Source organism: Mustela erminea, chromosome X (genome assembly GCF_009829155.1).
Source record: "Mustela erminea isolate mMusErm1 chromosome X, mMusErm1.Pri, whole genome shotgun sequence".
Lineage (NCBI taxonomy): Eukaryota > Metazoa > Chordata > Mammalia > Carnivora > Mustelidae > Mustela > Mustela erminea.
In genome coordinates, this window is record NC_045635.1 from 87,452,487 (window position 1) to 87,479,065 (window position 26,579).

Below are 26,579 nucleotides of genomic sequence, written 5' to 3' on the forward strand. Positions count from 1 at the left end.
TAATAGAAATTTATTGCTTGCTCAAAGTCCTAAAAAGTATTTTTAATTCAAGGACTTAAGTTTCTTTATTTTACATATATATATATATATACACACACACACACACACAAACACACACATATTTATATATATATTTATATTTATTTATACATATATAATATATAAATAAAATATAAAAAATAAAATAAAAAATATATATTTATATATTATATATAAATAAAGAATAAATAAATAGAATTAAAAATAAATAAAATATTAAAATATATATGTTATATATTATATAATATAAAATATTATATATTATATATTTATATCTTAAATATATAATATATTTCATATATTTATATATTTATATAAATAAAATCTTACTATATGATATATTTTAAAATAGTATATATTATATATAATTTTTATATATTATATATTATATTATATATATAAATAAATTATTTATTTATTTATATTTATTTATATATAATAATATATTATATATTTAATATATATTAGGCAGTAAATATATTTATATGTTAATATAAATAAAATCTTAAAATATATATTATATATTTTAAAATATTATATCTAATATATAATTTTTATATATTATATTATATTTCATATATATAAATAAATAATTTATATATAAATAAATAATATATCTGTATATAAATATATTTAATATATAAATATATATTATATATTTGTATTTATGTATATATTTATATATATTATATATAAATACAAATATATAATATGTATATATTAAATATTTGTATATATTTACAATATTTGTAAATATATTTATTTAATATATATTATATATTTGTATTTATATATATATTTTAAATACAAATATATAATATATATTAAATACATAACCTCCATTGTAGTTAGGTGTGACCATGAGTCTTGAGTTCTAGTCAAACAGGGTGCCTCAATCATATTGCCTCTCAAAGCCTACTTATTTTTCTCTTTAAATTTTTTTATTTGAGTATATTTAACACACAATGTTACTTTAGTTTCAAGTGTACAGCATAGTGACTCAATATGGCTATATGTTATGCTAAATATATATATTTATATAAATAAAATCTTAAAATAAATATATTATATATTTTTAAATATTATATATAATATATAATTTTTATATTATATATTTCATTATATTTTATATATAAATAAATAATAAATAAATAAATAATAAAATATTAAAATATTTATATTTTTATATATTTATTTATAATAAATAAATAATAAAATCTTAAAATATAAATATTTTAAGATTTTAAATCTTAAATCTAAAAATATAAATATTTATATTTTAAGATTTCATCATTTATTTATTTATTTATTATGTATTATATATTATTTATATATCTATATAAATAATATATAATAATGTTATATAATATATATTTATATTATATATATAATATAATATATAAATATATAAATAATAAATAAATAAACAATGAATAAATAAATAAATAAAATCTTAAAAGAATATATATTTTTTAAGATTTTATTTATTTATTATTATTTTATTTATTTTATTTATCTTAAAATATATATATTATAAGATTTTATTTATTTGACACAGAGAGATTGATCACAAGCAGGCAGAGAGGCAGGCAGAGAGAGAGGGGGAAGCAGGCTCCCCACCAAGCAGAGATCCCAACACGGGGCTCCATCTCAGGGCCCCGAGTCCATGATCTAGGTGAAGGCAGAGGCCTTAACCCACTGAGCCACCCAGGTGCCCCAAGTTTCTTTATTCTTGAAACTCTACCATATTTAGCATTTAATTTTCAAGGTCTCCATTATCATTTGTATCAAGCTGATTGAAGAGAAAACAGTATGGGAAAACTGTAGGAGATTTTTATGGGCCAGGCCTGGAAATGGTATGTGTCACCTCCATTCACATTGTACTGACTAGAACTCAAGACTCATGGTCACACCTAACTACAATGGAGGTTGGCACATGTAGTTTAAGCACATGTTCAGAAAGAAAAGAAAACAGATTTTGCAGAACAGGTAGCAGTCTCTGTCATAGGAGAGTCTGGGGACAAACCCGTTTTTATGGGCATGTGACCTGTAGGTTCACACAGGGCCACATGCTTAAGGACCCCACATTTGGTTTAATGATCTCCTGTTACTATCTTGAAATTCTTAATATCTTTTGAATGAAAGAATACATGGGCCCCCTTTTTTCATTTTGCACTGGATTCTACTATTTAGCTTGTCCAGTTAGAATAAGAATGTCTTAGAGCATGAGGCAAAGCCCAAAAATATGGATTGGTTGGGAACTTTGGGCATTCAGCAGGCACTGTACTTCAGAAGTATTGATTAATGAACCAATAATGTTGACCAAAAGAGAGCCCTCTCTCAGGGTACTGTCCTGTTCTGCATTTTTTATTGGTGATTTAGAGGACATATAAATTATAATTATCACATTTGCAGATGAGAGGAAGTTGGGAGGGACAGTTAATTCTTTGGAAGACAAAATTTTTATTCAAGAAGATCTCAGTAGTTTGGAATGATGGGTTGAAACTAACCAGATGACATTTAATCAAAAAAAAAATGTAAAGTTTTTCATTCAGGTCCAAAAATACAACTGCAAAAGTACAGTCCTGGGATTTTATTTGGCTAAGAGCACAAGAAGTGTGACTAGTTTGCCAAAAATGTTAATTCAGTCTCAGCCTGTATCACAGGAAGGTAGGGTCCAGAACAATAGAAGTATTGGTTCCACTACACTTTAGATGACATCTGAAATTGTGTGTTCAGTTTATTGTGCCATATTTAAGAGGCCCAGTGACAGACAAGATTATGCCCAAAAAAGGATGTCTAGGATGGTAAAAGGTTTTGGAATATGTATCACCTAAAAGACAATGAACAATTGAAAGAACTGGGAGTACTTAGCTTGGAAAAAGGACGATTTTCAGAAGGGCAGGGGGTGGAAAAGATCAAGAGATCTGTCTGCAAACATTTCAGGCATTGGCATATGCATGCATTGGTTTATTCTGTTATTCCAAAGAGCAGATATAGGACCAACAGATAAAACATGCCAAAGGGAAAAACTTTAGCTGAATGTAAGTAATACATTCTTAATATTTATTAAGAATTGAAATGATCAAACTTGTGAGGTAGTGAGCCTATTACAAAAAAAAAAAAATTGTCAAGCCAAGGTTGAATGTTGGGGACTCTTTAGAGGGAATTCATGTGTTAGGAGGACTAGAGTCTTTCCAATAATGATTTTGTAAGAATAAATGTGTGTTGAAATGATGCAAATTGATCAGGATTCTGTTAATCTTATATTTAACAAGGACTCTGGAACCAGACTGCCCAAATTTTAACCTCAGCTCTGTTTCTTACTTGCTATGTAGCCTCAGGCAGGTCACTTAATTTTTTGATGCCTCAGTTATTTATCTGTAAACTGAAGATCATAATATGCACGCCATATACAGATTTGTTTTATTAAATGACTTAATATCTGTTAAGTCCTTAGAACAGTATTTAACTTATAATAAGTGCCATATAAGTGTTACATACTATGTTTTCCAAAAGTAGTTTATTCTCCTCCCTTTTCTTCAGTAAATGTAGCCTCTTATTGCAGTTAGGTAAATTTATACTAGACAGAAACTAGAATGCCATGGTAGCAAAACTTGTTAAAACACTTGAACAAGCAATCAAAATGGTCCTTTAAGTTTCTTCCTCAGAGGTCTCTAAGAATAGCATAAGGCAGCTAGATCTCTTGGATGCATTGTTCAGAGTGTAACTTTAGGAGGACATTTTCCACTTTATAGCTTATGTTTTTAGAGTATTTTTTGACCTTATAGGATTTGTATATTTCTTATTTTATTTAATTCTCATATTCTCATAATAACTGTATGAAGTACACAAGACAATTATCCCCATTTTGAAGGTGTGTAAACTAAGCAACATAAAAGTGGCTCAGTCGGTTAAGCCCCTGCCTTCGGCTCAGGTCATGATCCCGGGGTACTGGGATCGAGTCCCACATCGGGCTCCTTATTCAACCCCCTTACTCAGTGGGGAGCCTGCTTCTCTCTCTGCCTGCCACTTTGCCTGCTTGTGTTCTCTCTCTCTCTCTCTCTGACAAGTAAATAAATAAATAAATAAATAAAATTTAAAAAAAAAAAAGTTAACTGAATTGTCCGAAGTCACACAGTAAATTATTAGTGGAATTAGAATTAGAACTCAGATCTCTTAAATTTTAGCTTGGGGCTCAAATGGTAAAGCACATGGAGACTGAGCTGCTGTTAGTCTTTCCATTCCATGTAAGAAATTTCATTAAGATGATGAAGTAGCTTCTGTTGTTCTTCTAATAATTTGTCTACCTGCTTTGCAGCAAAATTGACAGCCTGAAACTCCATCCAGTAAGCTTAATTTCCTTTTGGTTTTTCAGTGGCTAGGGGAGTCAATAAAATCACTGACTTAAGCTCAATGTATTATCTTCATAGATACTATTGAAACATACCTGCCAGTTCATCCATTTCCTTACACGTTATTATAGATATTTTTTAAGCTTGTAGAGAAAAATGCAATCCCCTTTACCAGGGCAGAAGTCGGCCATGTGACTTTTAGATATGGATCTCTGTACACAAGTATTGTGGTATCTCAAGGTATTGATTTTTTTTAATTTGTTTTTTTTTTATAAACATATAATGTATTTTTAGCCCCAGGGGTACAGGTCTATGAATCACCAGGTTTACACACTTCACAGCACTCACCATAGCACATACCCTCCCCAATGTCCATAACCCCACCACCCTCTCCTGACCCTCCTCCCCCAGCAACCCTCAGTTTGTTTTGTGAGATTAAGTGTCTTTGATTGTTTGTTTCCCTCCTGATCCCATCTTGTTTCATTTATTCTTTTCCTATCAAGGTATTGAATTTTTGAAGTGAAACTTGCTTTGGTGATCCTGATGTTCTGTTTCTACCTTGCACCCACTTTTTCCCTTCAGTACCCCCACGTTTCAGTCTTCTTCTCTTTGTCATACCTATTCTGATTCCCTCCCTAAGGGTAGATACAGCTCAGTGTTTTTTTAATTGGCAAAATAATAATTGCTATTATTATTGATAACTATGAGCCAGTTCTCTACTTCATACTTTAGAAACATGATCTCATTTCATCCTCATGACAATCTTAAAGAATGGGTACTATTACCATTCACAGGTATGTGTTAAGGAAATAGAATCCTGGGGTACTAAGAAACATGATCAAGATCAAACATTAAGTGGCAAAGCCATATTCAAACTCAGGTATTCCTAACCCAGAGCCTATGTTCTCAACAGCAATATTATGGGGCTTGTGACCTAGATAGGGGGTGGCAGATGTTTTAAAAGTTGAAAGAGGCTTTTCTTATAAAATCATAACATATAAGCAGCCATCTGCTCTGAATTACGGTGACATCAGCCCAATGCTGATGAGCATCACAGATTTTTCCAAGATCTGGATACACATAAGGCAGGAAAGATGAGAAGCTTTTGTCATCCCCAAAACAAAAACTCCCTCCTCAAGAACTAGGTAGGAAGAACTTTTTCTTCTTTTGGGTTCTCTGAGACTAACCATCTATATGCTAGTGAGTCCCAGCTGTCAGGTTAAAGCATTGATGGGGCATCAGCCTATAGACAAAGATCCTAGAGTCTTGGGTTTTGGTCAGATATATAACTAGTCTGTCAGGCTAAAATCAGACAAGTAGACAGTCACCTAATGTAAGATCTATCTGCAGTGTTTTCACTGGTTTGTAACCCCAGGTAACCACCTCCACAGAAGAGAGTTTCCTGAAAAGCCTTTTGTTCTCTCACAAATGATCTGACTACTTCTTTTTTTTTAAATTTATTTTTTTATTTATTTTCAGCATAACAGTATTCATTATTTTTGCACCACACCCAGTGCTCCATGTAATCCGTGCCCTCTCTAATACCCACCACCTGGTTCCCCCAACCTCCCACCCCACCCTCACCACTTCAAACCCCTCAGATTGTTTTTCAGAGTCCTCAGTCTCTCATGGTTCACCTCCCCTTCCAATTTCCCCCAACTCCCTTCTCCTCCTTGACTAAAGACACTATTAGAGAAAGTGCATGTTTACTGTGGAAACATCCAATGGCACCAGATCAATGTGGCAAAAGGCCAGAGCAGCTTTGAACAGCTAGGTTTCCATTTGCATTGGAATGTTCCCTAGGGAAGCATTAAACAAGATCAGGGGATTGGGGTGGAGAGGGGAATGTGCAGATCCTCAGGTAAATTAGACCATACTTGGAAGCTACTACATTTAAACCATTATAGAGAAAACTGTAGTGGGGAGTAAGAGGATGTGACTATGTTGTCAAAGCATTAGCCTGCCATATGGTTTTCAGTCTCCTTACTCAGAGATGCAGATTCTCCTTCTGAGCACTGGGTTCAATCTCTTGACAAAATTGCATCAGGAGATTAATTAATTAAGCTGAGAAAATGGTTATCCTACCAGAATACATGGAGCCATCTTTAAAATTTCAGTTAGAGGAAACATTTATGAGGTTGATTAAAAAGGGAAAGGCATTCTGTTTTGGGATATGTGGATCCTACTTTGAAATTTCTGAGATTTTATATCTCAGTTTCTGGAGACAACAGTCCTTGTCCTACTAACTTCCCAGTTGGTCTTAATGAGATAATAATTAAAAGGATATAGTGCTTTGTAAATTCAATTGATTTTTTTCTCTTTTCTTTGATTCTTCTGCATTTGATAATTACATCTTGAAATCACCCAGCTTATATTTTCTCCTTGGAACTGTGAACAATCATAATTGGCTTCATTTGAAAATTAATTCTAACATTATAGGTCATCAACTTATATTTGATTAATTAAATTAGTGCTCATCAATGTTACAAAGACAGGGAATAAGGTTTGAAACCTCCCAGAAGACTGCCATCATGTAGGAAATTAAATAAGGTTTCCAAGTGTTAGGTTCTGATTTGAGTGATGAAAATGAAAAGCAAAATGAGTTTACTTTCAGATATTGTTCTAGTAGGATTGAGTTCATTTGAAATGCTACTACATATTTATCCTAGAGATTCAAGGGAAAAGATCCTGGCTTTAAAGTCAGACAGACTTAGATTTGGTTAGCAGTTCTCCCATTTTTGCTAACTTGGTGACTTGATCAAATTACCCAACCTCTCTGAACCTGAATTTCCTCAACAATAAAACAGGAATGATAGCAGTACTCACTTTAAAGGAATGTTGTAAGGATTAAGTGAGACTAGGAGACTACAGAATAGGAGTCAGGGAATTAGAGTTTGTATCCTCGTTCTGGACCTTTAGAGCTGTGTAACATTAGATGAGTAACGTAACTTCCCTGATTCTATTTCCTCATCTGCAAAGTAAAAATAACACTGTAATTTATAGGTTTTTGATGACCCTGCATTCAACTTACTCTTGTGCAAACAAAAGGGTTACTCATGATGAAACACTATCTGAAAATTAAAAGATGACATTAAGGAGGGTAAAAGGATAATGCCTTGTGATTGATACCAGCTCTATTTTCCACTTTAGATCCCAGAACTAAGTAATTATTTTAGGTTAGGATGGCTCTCCACTTAGGATAATTTCTTCCTGAGTTCTAAATATCACATCATGTTTAATGTCCACCAAAGGATTACTTGTGAATTAGAAAATTATTCTTATCATGAAACTTTTGATTCTAAAGCAATTGCTAATTTAACATCCATAGTTGTAGGTTTCATTGGAACAATTAGCACATCCAAACAGTTAACATTGTTTAAGTAATATTTTGTTTTTCCCTTGTTACTTTGCATTACAAAATATGTTGGTAGGCCATGGATGAGTTCAATAGTAATAAATAAATATTAAGCTGAAAAGAAAAGTGTCAATACCAACCCAATTTATTCAAATAATTGTTTTGAATAGACTTTGGTTGCAATACAAAGATTAAGTCTATATTCACAAATTGATTTGGCTGAAGTGAGACTAATGAAGAGAAGTTTATTTCATAAAAATAAACACATGCAATGTATGTCATTGTTCCACATGACAATCAAGATATTGTATTCATCTTTGGGGTGCCTGGGTGGCTCAGAAGGTTAAAGCCTTTGCCTTCGGCTCAGGTCATGATTCCAGGGTCCTGGGATAGAGTCCCACATAGGGCTGTCTGCTCAGCGGGGGGCCTGCTTCCCTTCCTCTCTCTCTGCCTACTTGTGATCCCTGTCTGTCAAATAAATAAATAAAATCTTTTAAAAAAAGATATTGTATTCATCTTTGCATTTCATTTATATTTTATTTGATTACCTTTTGTGACATTTTAGTAGATAGAACAAGGACCTCTTAAAGATGTCCACATCTTGATCTGTTAGGAATATGTTAAGTTATATAGCAAAGGCAAATTAAATTTCCAAATGGACTTATGGTAGCTAATCACCTGACTTTAAAATAGTGCAATTATCCTGAATTATGCAGGCAAACCCAGTGTAGTCACAAGGGTCATTGAAAGTGGAAGAGGGAGACAGAAGAGAAGGTTGGAGTGATGTGAGGTTGGAGTCAACCTGCCATTTCCGACTTTGAAGATGGAAGAAGGTCAAGCACCAAGGAATGGGGGCAGCCTTTAGAAGCTGGAAAAGGAGAGGTTAAATTCTCCCCTCAGAGCTCAGAAAAGGACGCATCCCTGTTAACACTTGAATTTTAGTCTGGTAAGACCCACATCAAATCTCTAACCTCTCAAATGATAAGATACCTACACATGTGTTGTTTAAAACTACTGTTTGTGATGACTTATAACAATAACAATAAAAATGAAACAGGCATTTACCACTTTTTGTCACTTACCACAGACATTTATACATGTGTATCTCTTGTGCTAGAGTAACCCTTTTGACATATCTCAGTGTATTATTCAAATATGTACTTTTTCCACAAATTTGTACATCCTAACCCCAGCACAGACACACACGCTGTTTAGTAAAGTACTTTTCTATAACAGAAGAATTATAAATGTTTAACTGATTGAAACAATGAATGACACCAAATAATCTAAGATTGGATTTTCATCCCACTCTTTGATCTATAGAATTGTATAGACACAAGTAAAGGTATTCATCAGCTCATTCCCAAACTACATTAATTAAATATCTGTCTTCTTTTGGTGATGCTTATATGGAAACAGGATGTATTTTTAATTAAAAAGAAACTCTTAAATCAAAAAACCAAGGAAGAGAGGTGATAGTATGGAAATGGCTATGAGTTCAGACTCAACAGTCAAGTAGAATTAGGTTGAATCCTGGTCTATTTGTATTTATCAGCAATATGATTTTAGGCAAATTATTTAATCTCACTCAGCCTCATTTTTCTCATCTGTCAAATGTTGATAATATTAGAAACTATTTCATACATTGCTGTAGAGATTTAATGAGGAGAATGAATGTAAAAGAGCTTGGCATGGAATGCATGAATATTCAGTTTTAGTCATTGTGTAGTGGCAAGAATGTTGAAATGTAATTCAGAAACAGGTGATTTAATCTGCTCTATCACTAATTTGCAATATGATATTCAATAAATCCCTTCCATTTCTACCTTTAAGTTTATTCATCTGTCAAAATGGCTACAAGAATTAGACAATAAGAGCTTGTCTACCTCTAAAATTGTCCATTCTTGAGTTTCTTAAGCATCACTATCTGGGACAAATTTCTAGAATCCAGCAGATCGGTAACCACAGAACCAAATAAAGATCTTGATGCAAGTTAAAAATTGATCTATCTCAGGGGTGCCTGGGTGGCTCAGTGGGTTAAGCCGCTGCCTTCGGCTCAGGTCATGATCTCAGGGTCCTGGGATCGAGTCCCGCATCGGGCTCTCTGCTCGGCGGGGAGCCTGCTTCCTCCTCTCTCTCTATCTGCCTGCCTCTCTGCCTACTTGTGATCTCTCTCTGTCAAATAAATAAATAAAAAATCTTTAAAAAGATTGATCTATCTCATAAATATATGGTATGTACACACACACACACACACACACACACACACACAATGAAAAATTATTCAGCCATGAGAAAGAAGGAAATTCTGACGTTTGTGACAACACAGATGAACCTTGAGGGCATTACGCTAAGTGAAATAAGTCAGGGAAAGACAAATACTGTATGATCTCACTTATACATAGAATCTTAAAAAGCCAAACTCATAGAAACAGAGAGTAGAATGGTGGTTACCAGGGGCTGGGGAGCAGAGGAAATCGGGGAGATGTTGGTATAATTGTCCATTTAGAAAGGCTAATTATGTAGTGTGATGTATGTGTTAACAATGTGGTCATAATCATATTGCAATATATAAGTATGTCAAATTAACAAGTTGTGCACTTTAAATTTATACAATGTTATATGTCAAATATATCTCAATAAAGTAGGAAAGAAAACTTTAAAACTGGTGTTTCTTCTGTTTTACCTCCCATATTTACTTGGTGCTAACTACTACCTAAGGTTCATGTGGAACCCAGAAATATACTCTCTTGTGTAATTTCTTGGGTAGTATAGGAGCTACATTTGGAATGTGTTAGACATCTACAAAATAAAGGTCCAGGGTGTACTATTTTAGAGAGAGAAGGCAAAATCTTACTTGAGGGGGAAATGACAAGAAAGAAGAAAAAGCATGCTCTCTGAAGGAGGGAGAAAAAAAAGAAAAACCAACTATAGTCACAATCTCTGTTTAACTTTCCATTTGCCCCAAGGTTGTTTTTTTTTCAAGTTTGAAGGAGTTGTTTTATGTCTGGGCAGATTTGTGCTGAATAAACATTCTTCTCTCCAGAGAAGGGTCCTGTGTCAAATGGCATTAAGAAGAAATTGCTCTGCCTTTATGTTCAAGCTTTCCCAAAGTTCATGCATTGCTCAAAACTCAAATATTAGTGGAAGTAGATATGGAATCTAGAAGAAAGGGCACCTGAGGGCAACTTCACAGCAACACTTGACCATTTACCACCCTGAAGGCACATCCACTGAATCACAAGTTAGGACATACGCTCTGAGCCAGATGCCCAGAGTGGTTGCTAGAGGAACCTTAAGCAGTGCAGGGGCAATGGCCAACTAGGTTGCCCAGAATTTCCCTTGGAACTTAGCATCTGACTGTAAAAGGATCACTTATTCATTTAAAGAATGTAAAACCTTAATTTCTATGATAAATAAGCCAAATACTTACAATGGCTTTAAACGATGTCAAGAATATTTTTAATACAACTAGGATCTGTTTTTTAAGAGAGCAGTTTAATTCTACAAACAGTACCTCCTATCTGTTTGACTCTGTGGTGTTCCATTATTTTATCTTTCAACTACACACATGAGGAACATGAGCCATCACCATGAATAATAGTGACTTACTAAAGGAAATTATTCTTAATGAGGGGTAGGTAGGTGTGGGAGATACATATCAAAATATCTGAAAGTTGAACCACCAATGGTTTGAAAACAAATACCCAAATGAATCCAGAAATCACTGGCTTTAGTTTTAACCTGAACCATCACAGCCTTTCTATTATAGCTGAAACACATAGAGAATACATGTTCTCCCTGGATGTTAATAAACAAAGATTATGTGTCAGTCTTACCACTCCTGTTTTAAATAAAGCAGAGAATATTAGAGTTTTGGCAGAGAAAATATTTATTAAAAAATAACTGGCCATAGTGCTTAGTTGATGGAGATAAGAACAGGTTGAAATTAAAAACAGACTTGACTTTTAATGGACATTAATGTATTTTTAAAATTTTAAATATGTCTGGGTTCTCTTTCTTAAGGTCATTAAGATGTCAAGGAATCACTCATAATAATGATGGTGGGATCTCAAGGAAAATAACAATGTCTTCATCAGGTTCTACTGAAGGCCACCCCATTTGCTGGCCAATACCTATGTGAAGACAGGAGTTCCAGGAAGGGTCCTTGGGCTCAATATGCGTCTGCTGTAAACCCCTACTAAGGAGTAAAGCCTATCATTTCACATTTAGAGACTATCCTTCAAAAGTAATTAGCCTTAGGAGAGGAGGTAGAGATGTCTTAAGTTTGTACTAAATTTTAAATTGCAGAGACTTCTTTGCAGCAAGTTTTGATTAGGGAGACACAACTCCGAGTGACTAAAAGCAGGCAGAAAAAGGAACTTCTGCAAAGTAGGGTACCTGCACCATAATGTTTATATGTTTATAGCAACAGTGTCCACAATAGCCAAACTGTGGAAAGAGCCCAGATGTTCATCAGCAGATGAATGGATAAAATTGATTGTATATATATATGTATTTTTTTCCATCATATAATATTCTTCTCAGTATATTCCTCTAAGAATACCCTAGGAATTCCTTAGGGTTTCTCTAGCAACCACTCTGGGTATCTGGCTCAGAGTGTATGTCCTGACTTGTGATTCAGGGGATGGGCCTTCAGGGTGGTGAATGGTCAAGTGTTGCTGTGAAGTTGCCCTCAGGTGCCCTTTCTTCTAGATTCCATATCTACTTCCACTAATATTTGAGTTTTGAGCAATGCATGAACTTTGGGAAAGCTTGAACATAAAGGCAGAGCAATTTCTTCTTAATGCCATTTGACACAGGGCCCTTCTCTGGAGAGAAGAATGTTTATTCAGCACAAATCTGCCTCTCTCTCTCTCTCTCTCTCTCTATGTCTCTCTCTCTCTCTCTCTCTCTCTCTCTATATATATATATATATATATATATATATATGATGGAATATTACTCATCCATCAAAAATTGAAATCTTGCCATTTGCAGTGATGTAGATGGAACTAGAGGGTATTATGCTAGGCAAAATAAGTCAGTCAGAGAAAGACAATTATCATATGCTTTCACTCATGTATGGAATTTAAGAAATAAAACAGGATCATGGGAGGAGGGAGGGAAAAATAAAACAAGACAAAACCAGAGAGGAACACCCTGGTGGCTCAGTCTGTTAAGCATCTGCCTTTGGTTCAGGTCATGATCCTAGGGTCCTGGGATTGAACCCCATGTCAGGCTCCCTGTTCAGCTGAGAGCCTGCTTTTCCCTCTCCATCTGCTTGCCACTCCTCCTGCTTGTGTGTACTCTCTCTCTGTCAAATAAATAAAATCTTAAAAAAAAAAAGACAAAATCAGAGAGGGAGACAAACCATAAGAGACTCTTAACCATAGGAAACAAAATAAGGGTTGTTTAAGACGGGGTGAGAGGATGGGGTAACTGGGTGATGGGTATTAAGGAGGGCATGTGATGTAGTGAGCACTGGGTGTTATACACAACTGATGCATCACTGAACTTACCTCTGAAACTAATAATGCACTATATGTTAATTAAGTAAATGTAAATTAAATTAAAAACAAAATAGGATATGCAAAAAGGAAAGTTTAGGGCACATTATATCCAGCACTGGATTTATTTGAGCTTATAGGCTTGGAGGGTTAAAAATGAAATTAAATAATCATGTTTATTGTGTATTTTTCCTGTATGATATTCTAACTTAGGGGACTTTCAGCTTAGTAATCGTAAAAGTAAAATACTTATATATGACTTTAGATTCACTAAGTGGCCAATAAAATGTGCATCTCATAATTCAGAATTAGGAAATCTATGTAGTTAATTCGGAAAGAGCTATTTCTTTCCAAAGATTAATAGTGCTTATGATGTTTCTAGAGATCTGCAATTTCTGGATTCATTCTATGTTCAATTTATGACATCTTGAAATTAGTTGACTCCTTCAACTAGGCTTAGCTAATCTCCATTCATGATTATAGGAAACTTTTAAAGATATTAACAATACCCCTGGCTCTTTCTAGATCTAATTTGCTTAGTTATGGCTTCAATTTTGTTTCCCACATGAAGATCATTCCCAAGTCTTTTTTACCCAATTTTCTCAATTCCTTTAGAACACCAGGCAACCTAAATTTCCTTCAGGGCAATGGTTCTTAACCATGGGTGATTTTGCTCCTCAGGGAGTATTTGCCAGTGGCTGGAGACATTTTTGGTTATCACAGCCTGGGGAAGATGCTACTGCTTGTAATGATTAAAGGCTAAGGATGCTGCTAAGCATCCTATAATGCACAAGACAGCCCCATGCAATAGAGAACTACCTGGCAATAAAGTGCTGATGTTGAGAAATCCTGCTTTAAGGAGTCCTTTTCCTCAAGGTATACATGCAGTCGTGGCTAGGCCTGGAGCTCAAAATATGTCTAGTCCCACCCAACACTATAGAAATACAAAGAATTATAAGACAATATTATGAAAAATTATATGCCAACAAATAGGACAGCCTAGAACAAATGGGTAAATTCCTAGAAACATATAATCTTCCAAAACTGAATCAGGAAGAAATAAAAAATTTGGCTGATTACTATTAATGAAATTGAATCACTAGTTTAAAAAAAGCAAAACAGGGGCGCCTGGGTGGCTCAGTGGTTTGGGCTGCTGCCTTCGGCTCGGGTCATGATCTCAGGGTCCTGGGATCGAGCCCCGCATCGGGCTCCCTGCTCCGCAGGAAGCCTGCTTCCCCCTCTCTCTCTCTCTCTCTCTCTCTCTCTGCCTGCCTCTCTGCCTACTTGTGATCTCTGTCTGTCAAATAAATAAATAAATAATCTTTAAAAAAAAAAAGGCAAAACAAAACTCCCAACAAACAAAAGTCCAGGACCAGATGGTTTCACAGGTGATTTCCACTACGCATTTGAAGACAAGTTAATACCTGCTCTTGAACTACTCCAAAAAAAAAAAAAAAAAAAGGGAAGAAGGAAATTTTCCAAATTCATTCTGAGGCCAGCACTACCCTGATATCAAAACCAGACAAAGTCACGATGAAAAAAGAAAACTCTGGTGAACATAGATCCAAACACCCTCAACAAAATATTAGCAAACCAAATTAAACAATATACTAAATCACATAATCACCATGGTGCAGTGAGATTTACTCCACGCATGCAAGGGTGCTTCAATATTCACAAATCAGTCAGTGTGATACATCACAATAGGAGGAAGGAGAAAAACTGTATCATACCAACAGATGCAGAAAACATTTGACAAAGTACGACATCCATTTATGATAAAAACTCAACAAAGTGGGTATAGGGTTTGCATACTTCAACGTGACAAAGATTATATATGAAAAACCTGTAGCTAACATCATGCTCAATGGTGAAAGCTTTTCCTCTTAGATCAGGAACAAGAGAAGTATGTTTCCTCTTACCATTTTTATTCAACACAGTACTTGAAGTCCTAGCTCCAGCAACCAGACAAGAAAAAAATAAAAGACATCCAAATTGGTAAGGGAAAAGTAAAACGGTCACTATTTGCAAATGACAGGTCCTATATATAGGAAACTCTGAAGATTTCCATAAAAAAACTGTTAGAACTGATAAATGAATTTGGCAAAGTTCAGGATACAAAATAATGTATGGAAATCTGTTGTATTTCAGTAAACTATTAACAAAATAACAGAAAGAGAAATTAAGAAAACAATCCCATTAACAGTTGCACCAAAAAGAACTAAATATTTAGGAATAAACTTAACCAAGTAGGTGAAAGAATTGTGCTGTGCAAACTATAAACCACAGATGAAAGAAATTAAACATGACATAAGTAAATGGAAAGATATACCATTCTTATGGGCTGGAAGAATTAATATTGTTAAAATATCCATATTACCCAAAGTAATCTACAGATTCAGTGCAATCCTATCAAAATACCGAAAACATTTTTCACAGAACCAAAACAAATAAACCTAATTTTGCATGGAACCACAAAAGAACCTGAATAGTCAAAGAAATCTTGAGAAGGAAGAACATGCTAGAAATAATCCAAGATTTCAAGATATACTACAAAGCTAGAGTAGTCAAAGCAGCATGGTACATGCATGAAAGTAGAAACATACATCAATGGCACAGAATGGAGAGCCCAGAAATATATCAATACATATGTGACCGATTCTTCTATAACAGAGGGGGCAAGAATATACAATGGGGTAAAAATAGTCTATTAAATAAAAGGTGTTGGGAGAACTGGACAGTTACATGGAAAAGAATTAAAAACTGGACTATTTTCTCATACCACACACAAAAATACACTCAATTTGGATTAAAGAACTAAATGTAAGACCTGAAACCATATAAAAGTCCTAAAAGAAAATATAGGCAGTAATCTCTTGGACATCAGCCCTAGCAAAATATTTATGGGTGTGTCCCCTTAGGCAAGGAAAACAGAACAAACAAAAAAGCAAAAGCTTACTTCACAGCAAAAGAAATCATCAAAATAAAAAGGAAACTTTGTGAGTGGGAGAAGGTATTTGCAAATGATATATACCATAAGAAGTTAATATACAAAATACAGAAAGAATATATAGAACTCAACACCAAAACAACAACAACAACAAATAAACTATATGATTAATAAATGGGCAAAGGACTTGAATAGACGTTTTTCTGAAGAAGACATCCAGATGGCCAACAAACACATGAAAAGATGCTTGAGATCACTAATTTATCAAGGAAATACAAATCAAAACCACAGTAAGATATCACTTCACATCAGTCAGTATGGCTAATAACAAAAAGACAAGAAATAAAAAACATTGGTGAGGGTGTAGAGAAAAGGTAACGCTTGTACACTATTGGTGAGAATGTAAATCAGTGAAACCACTGGAAATCAATAGAAGTTTTCTCAAAAAATTAAAAATAGAAATACCATATTGTCTAATAATTCCACTACTGGGTATTTATGCAAAGAAAACAAAAACACAAATTAGAAAAGATATATGCATCCTTAAGTTTTTTACAGCGTTATTTATAATAGCAAAGATGTGGATGCAACCCAGGTATCTATTGATATGTGAATGGATAAAGATGTGGTAGGTAGATATCTATCTATCTATATATATAAGTGGAATATTCCTCAGGCATAAAAACAAATGAGATCTTGTCATTTGTGACAACATGGCTGAAACTAGAAGGTATTATACTAAGTGAAATAAGTCAAAGACATATATATGATTTCATTCATATATGGAATCTAAAAAACTTAACAAACTCTTATATACAGAGAACAAACTGGTGATTGCCAGAAGGGTGTGGGGTAGGAGATGGCTGAAATAAATAAAGGAGTTTTTAAAAATTGTGCATTCAACCTCTCTTTCCTGGAATTTTGAATCTTAATCAAAGTGACACAACGACAAAGAGCAAAATATAACAATGCAAAACAAAAAGAAACACAAAACGTTGGTATAAATTCAATTTGTTGATGGGGTCAAGAAGAGATCATTGTGTAGTCATTTTTGCTTATACATCTAGACCTGGTCTGGTTGCTTTTCTCTCTAAACTTAGTTCCTCAGACATACTGTCCATCCTTGAGATATCCTTCTGATAAATTCCCTTTTTGCTTAAATTTGCAAAAATGTGTTTCCGTTCTTTGCAACCTAAGGATACTATGGAAAGCATCTGACTTTAGAGAAAGAATATCATATGAAAATTAATTTTGAGGTTGTGAGTATTTGTTCCAAAATGTAGACACCATCTTAATTTCTGAGTTATACTTGTCTTCCAGGAGCATAAAAATCTAGTTAGGGAGATTAGACATACCCATGTAAAGTGAAGTTTAATTTGTAGTCGAAGTGTTGTATGCTATGAACCAAATAAGTGGTTCAAAGAAATAGTAAATGCTTTAGTATTCCATTTTCTGTCAAACCAGAGATAGTAAAGGTTAGCTTGGGCTTTTTTTCAGGGAGATTTTCTGGAAAATGGAGGACTAGATTTTAGAGGTTAGATAAGACTTGGGATGGCAAAAACCAAGGTAAAGTTCTTCTTTTTTTTTTTAAGATTATTTATTTATTTATTTGACAGAGGAAGAGAGATCATAAGTAGGCAGAGAGGCAGGCAGAGAGAGAGGAGGGGAAGTAGGCTCCCCACTGAGCAGAGAGCACAATGCGGGCCTCCATCCCAGGACCCTGGGATCATGACCTGAGCCAAAGGCAGAGGCTTAACCCACTGAGCCACCCAGGTGCCCCCCAAGGTAAAGTTCTTAGAGAAGCATTGTGGCCATGGTGAAATCAGATAAAACTCACTTGAGATCTCTGCTTTACAGTCCAAAGCTGCTTGACTTTAGGAAAGTTATTTGTAAAATGTAGTAAATGCCTTAGAACAAAGCTTAACACAGGGTAGATGCCAAATTAATGATAATTATGGGAACTGTTATTTGTTTTCAAGCTTAGGGAAGTGTTTAAGCCAAGATGCAGAGTTGGAAATTAATGCAATGTGTTAAGGGACAAATGAGGAAAGTAATTTGAATCTCGCATTGATAAAGTAGAAGAGGGGTAAAAAGGCAGGAAGGTTTTTTAAAAACCTATACTTGGCTTTCTTTGTAGTCCCAGCTGACAGTTTCAGATTTTATCCTCTGTAAATATAGGAAACATTGGTAGATTCTTCAGTGGTTAAATATTCTGATAAAAATAGTGATTTTAGAATGTCATTTCAGTGTTGGTGTGTTGAATGGACTTGGAGGGATCCATTTCATTAACCTTAACATACACATTCCATAATGGCTTCATTCATAGAAACTAATGAGTTACTTTATGATCCTAGTGTGTTCATACATTTAGTGTCCTTTGCATATAGTTGTACTACTTCCTCCCACTTGGTTCTCTGGCAAGTCTATTTAAACAAACAATTTAACAATAAAAGAGGACAATGAGGGGCGCCTGGGTGGCTCAGTGGGTTAAGCCGCTGCCTTCGGCTCAGGTCATGATCTCAGGGTCCTGGGATCGAGTCCCGCATCGGGCTCTCTGCTCAGCAGGGAGCCTGCTTCCTTCTCTCTCTCTCTGCCTGCCTCTCAGTGTACTTGTAATTTCTCTCTGTCAAATAAATAAATAAAATCTTAAAAAAAAAAAGAGGACAATGAAACTTATAACAGTATGTAGCACTTAGGCATATTTTATACTGTGTTCATTGAAATTGTCTGATCATTTCAGTCAAATCAATTAATTTGTACATGTATACACAAACTTTACTTATAATAGAAAAAAGAGAGCTAATTCTCTTCAGGAAAGTTAGTGTCAAATGCATAAAACTTAGCTCTATGAAGAAGCAGGCAGAAACAGTAATAGTTTCATTAATACATTAAGACTACTGTCATGGTATACTCAGTAGAGCAATTACATTTAAGGATAATTAAACATAAGCAGCTACAGAGGGAAATGCAGGGGAGGAATTATGGAGTGAAATATTAGTACCAAACTGCATTGCTTGCTCTCCTTGTTTCAATCAAAACTTGAAGCTTGAGCAGCAAATTCAAAGACTAACGCAGACCCCAAATTAGTCCCTGTAGAGGTCCTGGATAAGTTTTCTAATAAAATTGTAAATATTCACTCTGGTTTAAGGGCCTGGGTATTGACAGTTCTCCCCTTTCATTTCTCAAATAGTAACTGAATTTCAAATGATATTTTTAAAGAGAATAAAGAAATGAACTTGTCTGTCCATGGCAGCTTCTCTAGCTAATCTGCAAATGCTGTAATTACACTGGGTGCTGATAGATTTGTCTCTGAGCTGGTGGTCAGGATCCAGATGAACTGCTGCAGTTGCTGTTTTATATCATAAATGTCCTGCACTTCTTGGCAATTCCCAGTCCTAGACATGATATTAGAATTTAATGAGGCTCCACACCCATATATCCCACTGGGATGTGTTAGGGTAAGTGTAAATTCATCCCCTTTCATTCATGGGTTTAGGGAAAAAATGTATGTGTGTGGAATGTCCTACAGGAATCATGTCTCTGTTAACTGTTTGCCACCGAGCCACTCCCACTGGCCTAGGAACTTTGGGTTAGTGTGTAGTCAAAGAGGCTAAAACCATTGATTCAGTATTGAGCATTTGTACCTGTCTTCTGTCTACAACTTAAGTGCCTTCCTTGCTGTTCTGTAAATGGGGGCTTTTGGTCACAAGGGGGCACCAAATGAGACAATGTAAACTTCGTTTAGCTTCATCTCTAAATTGGCCATAATTGTAGCTAGCTGTCTTCCTTAATTTCCAAGGTCGTTGTGTAGATCACATGAGCTAATGTGTCTGAAAACACTTTTTGAAAATTATGGACCGCCTATAAATGTAAGGCATTTAAAATTATCATTTCTATTAATAAATTGACATTTATTATCAGTAATTGACACTTAACAATAATGAATTCAGGCTAAACATATCCATAGTCCATAGCAGGAGGTAAGGATGAGGGACAACAATGACTCCAAATTCATATCCTGATAAGGATTGAACAAGATATTCATCTTTGAATACAGATGTAGTGAAAAGGAGGACCATCTGTACCCCAGTGTTCATAGCCACAATGGCCACAGTTGCCAAACTGTGGAAGGAACCAAGATGCCCTATAACAGATGAATGGATAAAGAAGAAATGGTCCATATATACTATGGAGTTTTATGCCTCCATCAGAAAGGATGAATACCCAACTTTTGTATCAACATGCACAGGCCTGGAAGAGATTATGCTGAGTGAAATAAGTCAAGCAGAGAGAGTCAAGTATCATATGGTTTCACTTATTTGTGGAGCATAAGGAATTACACGGTGGACATGGGGAGATGGAGAGAAGTGAGTTGGGGGAAATTGGAGGGGGAGATGAACCATGAGAGACTGTGGACTCTGAGAGACAAACAGGGTTTTGGAGGGGAGGGGGGTGGGAGGTTGGGTGAGCCTGGTGGTGGGTATTAAGGAGGGCATGTATTGCATGGAGCACTGGGTGTGGTGCATAAACAATGAATTCTGGAACACTGACAAGAAATTTTTTAAAATAAATAAATAAAAATTTAAAGAAGATATTCATCTTTGAGCATGGAATATATTTTTTAAGATTTTATTTATTTGGCAGAGAGAGAGTACAAGCAGGGAAAGCGACAGGAAGAGATGTGTAAAGCAAATTGAGAATAATTCTACAAAGAAATCAAAATTATTTTTAATAAACTGTAGGTGGCTAGATTTTAATTTTAATTTTATTAATGTTTGAATACACAATACATGCATGTTGTTCAAAATGTAGAAAAAGTGTATAGTGAAAATTAAATTTTCCTCTCCCTGACCATACTCTCCTTACCCTCTCTACCATTCTTCAGCCACCCAGTTCCTTTCTTCAGAGGATATCATTGTTACCAGTTTTACATGTATCCATTCAGAAATATTCTGTATTTAAACATTTTTATATGTGCATACAGATGGGTACATAGCACACACATATAGCTTTCTTTTTACACAAAAGATAGTATGCTGTGCACACTGTTAACAGTATAACTTAAAGGTCTTCATATAACAGATATACAGATTTATCTAATTATTTTAAACATCTGCATCATAATATATTATTATATGAAAGCACCGTATTATTTAATACTATCTTATGGATGGATATTTTGGTTGTTTTCAATATTTTGCTATTACAAACAGTAGCAAACAACAACAAAATCAAATACCTGCTATGACTGGATTTTAAATTCAAATATTTAAATTTTGTTTTAAGTATATCCTTTATGTTTCAAATAATATTTTAATATCAGATTGTTAAGGATAACTGAAATATTTAAGGAATGAAAACTATAGATATTATATTTGTGTGTTTGTCCACATGCTCAAATCAGCTCATAGCAACAAGTGCATTCCTTAATCCCCACCATCTATTTCACCCATCCCCACACCCACCTCCCTTCTGGTAGCCATCAGTTTGTTCTCTATAGTTAAGAGTCTGTTTCTTAGTTTGCCTCCCTCTCTCTTTTTTCCCTCTTTGTTCATTTGTTTTGTTTCTTAAATTCCACATGAGTGAAATCATATGGTATTTGTCTTTCTCCAACTGATTCGTCTAGCTCCATCCATGTTATTGCAAATGCCTTGATTTCAATCTTTTTTATGGCTGAGTAATATTTGTGTGCACACACACACACAGGCACGTATTCATTCATCAGTTGATGGACACTCGGGCTGTTTCCATAGTTTGGCTATTGTAGATAATGCTGGGGTAAACACTAGGGTATATGTATCCCTTTGAATTAGTATTTTTGTATGTTTTGGGTAACCACCCAGTAGTGCAATTGCTGGATCGTAAGGTAGTATTTTTGCTTCGTAAGTTTATTTATTTCTTTAAGTAATTTCTACATCAAATGTGGGGCTCAAATCCTTGACCCCAAGATCAAAAGTCACCTGCTTCCCTGAGTGAGCCAACCAGGTGCCCCAGGTTTTTTCATTTTTAACTTTTTGAGGAGCCTCCATACTGTTTTCCAGAGTGGCTGCACCAATTTGCATTCCCACCAACAGTGCAAGAGAGTTCCCCTTTTTTCCACATCCATGCCAGCTCCTGTTGTTTCTTGTATTGTTGATTTTAGCCATTCTGACAGCTGTGAGGTGATATATCATTACAGTTTTGATTTGTATTTCTGTGATGATGAGTGATGTTGAGCACCTTTTCATGTGTCTGTTGGTCATTTGGATGTCTGCTTTGGAAAATTGTCTATTTATGTCTTCTGCCCATTTTTAATTAGATTATTTGGGGTTTTGGGGTGTTGAGTTTTTTAAGTTCTTTATATATTTTGGATACTAACCCTTTATCAGATCTGTCATTTATAAATATCTTCTCCTATTCTGGAGACTGCCTTTTAGCTTTTTTGATTATTTCCTTTGCTACACAGAAGCCTTTTATTTTGATGAAATCCCTTGCCTTGGGATACATATCTAGTAAGAAGTTACTTTGGCTGATATCACAAAGGTTACTACCTGTGTTCTCCTCTAGGATTTTGATGGTTTCCTCTTTCACATTTAAGTCTTTCATCCATTTTAAATTTAATTTTTTGTACAGGGTAATAAAGTCCGGTTTTCATTCTTTTGCATGTTGCTGTCCAGTTTTCCCCACACCATGTGTTAAGTCTTTCTTTTTCGCATTGGATAGTCTTTCCTGCTTTATTAAAGGTTAATTGATGATATAGATGTGGGCTTATTTCTGGGTTTTCTATTCTGTTCTATTGACCCATGTGTCTATTTTTGTGCCAAGTTAGAAGAAATATATTTGATTCAATAAGGACAAGATGTGCTGTATTCCATCAGTAAAAATTAGTTGGAAAAATAAGAAAAATTCACTAAAATTTTCTCATTTCAAGCAATTTGTATATCAGAAAGATAAAGCTGATGTAACATAGAGCTCTTTTCTGAATGAATTTCTAAGTATGTATGTTTATTATCAACAACTATTTTGGGCATCTCAACAAATTTATATATTCCCTTATCTTATCTGTCATCTGATAAGATTATGTTTCTTTTTCTTTTCTAAATAGCCTTATAAATATGAGATGAACTTTTCTCATATCAGCACAGAATTCCTATGCCAGCCGATTAATCATGCTTTAATGATCTCTTATATGCCCAGCTCTATTCTATGTCTCCTGTGAATTACAAAGACATATAAAATGTATCCCTTTAATAGGTAAGAGTCCAGTTGGACAGTTGAAAGAAGACATAAATATGGGAATAGTTTAAAAGAATTCAGGACATAAATAAAGATTGATACAAGGGTTGTCATAAACCATTTTGTATCTGTGTGCCAAGTGCTCTCATTTCTTTCTTCCAGGTGCCTCTCAAATTTGCCTTTTTAAAAATTTTCCCAAACTCCACCATTAATGACTTTTCATCCCTTATCACCCTCGCCCAGCACTACTGTGTTATTACTGCATACTGTAAGCTGTTTTTGTTCTCCTCCAACCCATCCTATATAGGAAGCCAATCATCTTTAGATAGTACTTCCCTTGAGTCTTTTGTTGCTATAGTTCCAAGAATCTACAATGTTCTTTTTATTTTTTATTTTTTTTTATTTTTAATTTTTTATTTTTTATAAACATATGTTTTTATCCCCAGGGGTACAGGTCTGTGAATCACCAGGTTTACACACTTCACAGCACTCACCAAAGCACATACCCTCCCCAGTGTCCATAATCCCACCCCCTTCTCCCAAACCCCCTCCCCCCAGCAACCCTCAGTTTGTTTTGTGAGATTAAGAGTCACTTATGGTTTGTCTCCCTCCCAATCCCATCTTGTTTCATTGATTCTTCTCCTACCCACTTAAGCCCCCATGTTGCATCACCACTTCCTCATATCAGGGAGATCATATGATAGTTGTCTTTCTCTGCTTGACTTATTTCGCTAAGCATGATACACTCTAGTTCCATCCATGTTGTCGCAAATGGCAAGATTTCATTTCTTTTGATGGCTGCATAGTATTCCATTGTGTATATATACCACATCTTCTTGATCCATTCATCTGTTGATGGACATCTAGGTTCTTTCCATAGTTTGGCTATTGTGGACATTGCTGCTATAAACATTTGGGTGCACGTGCCCCTTTGGATCACTACGTTTGTATCTTTAGGGTAAATACCCAATAGTGCAATTGCTGGGTCATAGGGCACTCTCCTACACTGTTGGTGGGAATGCAAGCTGGTGCAGCCACTCTGGAAAACAGCATGGAGGTTCCTCAAAATGTTGAAAATACAATGTTCTTATAGTTACTACATCATGTCCAAATTCCTCTGCATATTTCTCAGGATCCGCCAGAATTAAGTTCCATCCTATCTTTTTTCATTTCTAATTATTCAACATCATGAGCAACTTGCTCTTTACCCTACCCCACCCAGCTCCTTCTCACCAGATCATTTTCTTCTAGTCACTTTATGTTCTAACTTCTACCTCTCTTCCTTGGTTTGTGTTTCCTTTCCTTCATTTCTTCTTCCTTACTCTCTACCTTTCCAAATCTTTCCCATTCTTTAAGGTTTATGTGAAGACCCATTTCCTTCAGAAAACTTTCCCCAACTCTGCCAGCCAATATTGACCTTGCCTTTCCTCATTCCTTTACCACATATAGTCTTATGACTCAAATGCTACACTTTTTCACTAGATGGTAGTCTTTGTTCTATTATCTGTTTATTTTGATGGGCTAACTTTGGTTCATAGTCCTAGATTATAAATTGAGGGTAAATATGAAGACTTTACTTCCTTTTCCCTTAGCACAGGACTTGGTGGACAAAAGATGTTCAATCAATATTTTTAATCGTTATCCTAATGATGTATCAGTGTTATATTGTTTCAGAGACTGAGTGGGGAATTGGGCAAGATTCAGAGGTGTAGAAGGTTCAATTCACCAGACATGTCTATTAGGGTTGTATTTTATTAATATTTGCTACCATAAAGTACATATGGAGATTTAATATTTATCTGGTTATACTTGAAGAGATTATGCTGAGTGAAATAAGTCAAGCAGAGAGAGTCAAGTATCATATGGTTTCACTTACTTATGGAGCATAAGGAAAAACATGGAGGACATTGGGAGAAGGAGAGGAGAAGTGAATTGGGGGCAATCAGAGGGGGAGACAAACCATGAGAGACTGTAGATTCTGATAAGCAAACTGAGGATTTGGGAGGGGAAGCGGGTGGGAAGTTGGGTGAGCCTGGTGGTGGGTATTAAGGACTGCACATATTGCATGTAGCATTGGGTGTGGTGCATAAAAAATGAATTTTGGATCACTGAAAAAGAATTAAATAAAAAATCTATATTTCTTTATACTTACAAGCTTATAAAATTATTCAAAGTAGTCCATTTGTTTGAACTTGTTTGAAAGTGTAGCTGTTGAAATGGCCTATTTACAGTGAATCAATGGTGCTCTAAATATGCTGGAAAATGGATATTGTGTGGATAGAGTAACAACTCAAGTAAGAACACTGTCTAATAAATGTTTGCACACCATCAAATCTACAAACATTAAATATCATCCGTGATAGAATCTTTCTTATCCTGTAATTTATCTCAATTTTCCCATTACTTTCTTTCACTTTCTCTTCCAGCTTTACTCACAGACAAACCTCCCAAGCCATTGTTCCCCATGGAGAATAAGCCAAGTGTTATAGATGTCCAGCTGGGTAAGTCCCCTTCTGGGAATAATAGATCCTAAACTTGTTCTCTGCTAACAGATGGGGGAAGATTGCATGAACCAGGGAAGGTTTATTGCCACTGTTATTACATGCAAATCAATTTGTGTCTGCTCATTTATAAGCCTTGGGTTCAGTGCAATAGCAGTTAAAGGAAATGCGTTTGTATTGCATCAGGGAATTGTAATACTAATTGGTTACACTAGGTATTAAGTGTGCTATAGGACAGAGCTTTTTAACTCTGTGATTGATAGAGACATAGATGTCATGCATTGGTGATTGGTTCAAAAGACTTTTCATGTTTTGTCAGCCAAAAATTTTCATTTAGTGAATATTAACTCCTGGAGAACAGCACTTTTTAAAATAAAAGAACCCCTCAGTACAATCCTCAAAATGATGTGATAATTTTATTCCCAATGGCACAATCCAGGGCTGTTTAAAACTTGTATTTAGGTTGAGATCCTGAATATTTATGAATCATAGAGTGTTGGTAAAAGTAACAAGATGATTTATTGGTGCTAATGTTTTTTACAGACTCAAATAAGGACACAAGGTGTTGAGCCTTCCTTTTGAGTCTGTACCAGTAATCAGTGTGTTTCAAGAACTGTGAGCTTGAGATTCAGGAGACTGTTAGTATCTCTTCCA

The 26,579-nt window shown here is 35.0% G+C and overlaps 1 protein-coding gene across 7 annotated transcripts in view; it reads left to right on the forward strand.

Moving 5' to 3' along the window:
- Window positions 1–26,579, forward strand: part of IL1RAPL2 (interleukin 1 receptor accessory protein like 2) — a 1,272,933-nt gene that overhangs the window by 926,042 nt on the left and 320,312 nt on the right. For all 7 annotated transcript variants that reach the window (XM_032330924.1, XM_032330929.1, XM_032330930.1 and 4 more), the window contains one exon: window positions 25,851–25,925. In XM_032330924.1, the coding sequence (XP_032186815.1) occupies window positions 25,851–25,925 (75 nt within the window). The remainder of the gene's footprint in view (window positions 1–25,850; window positions 25,926–26,579) is intronic.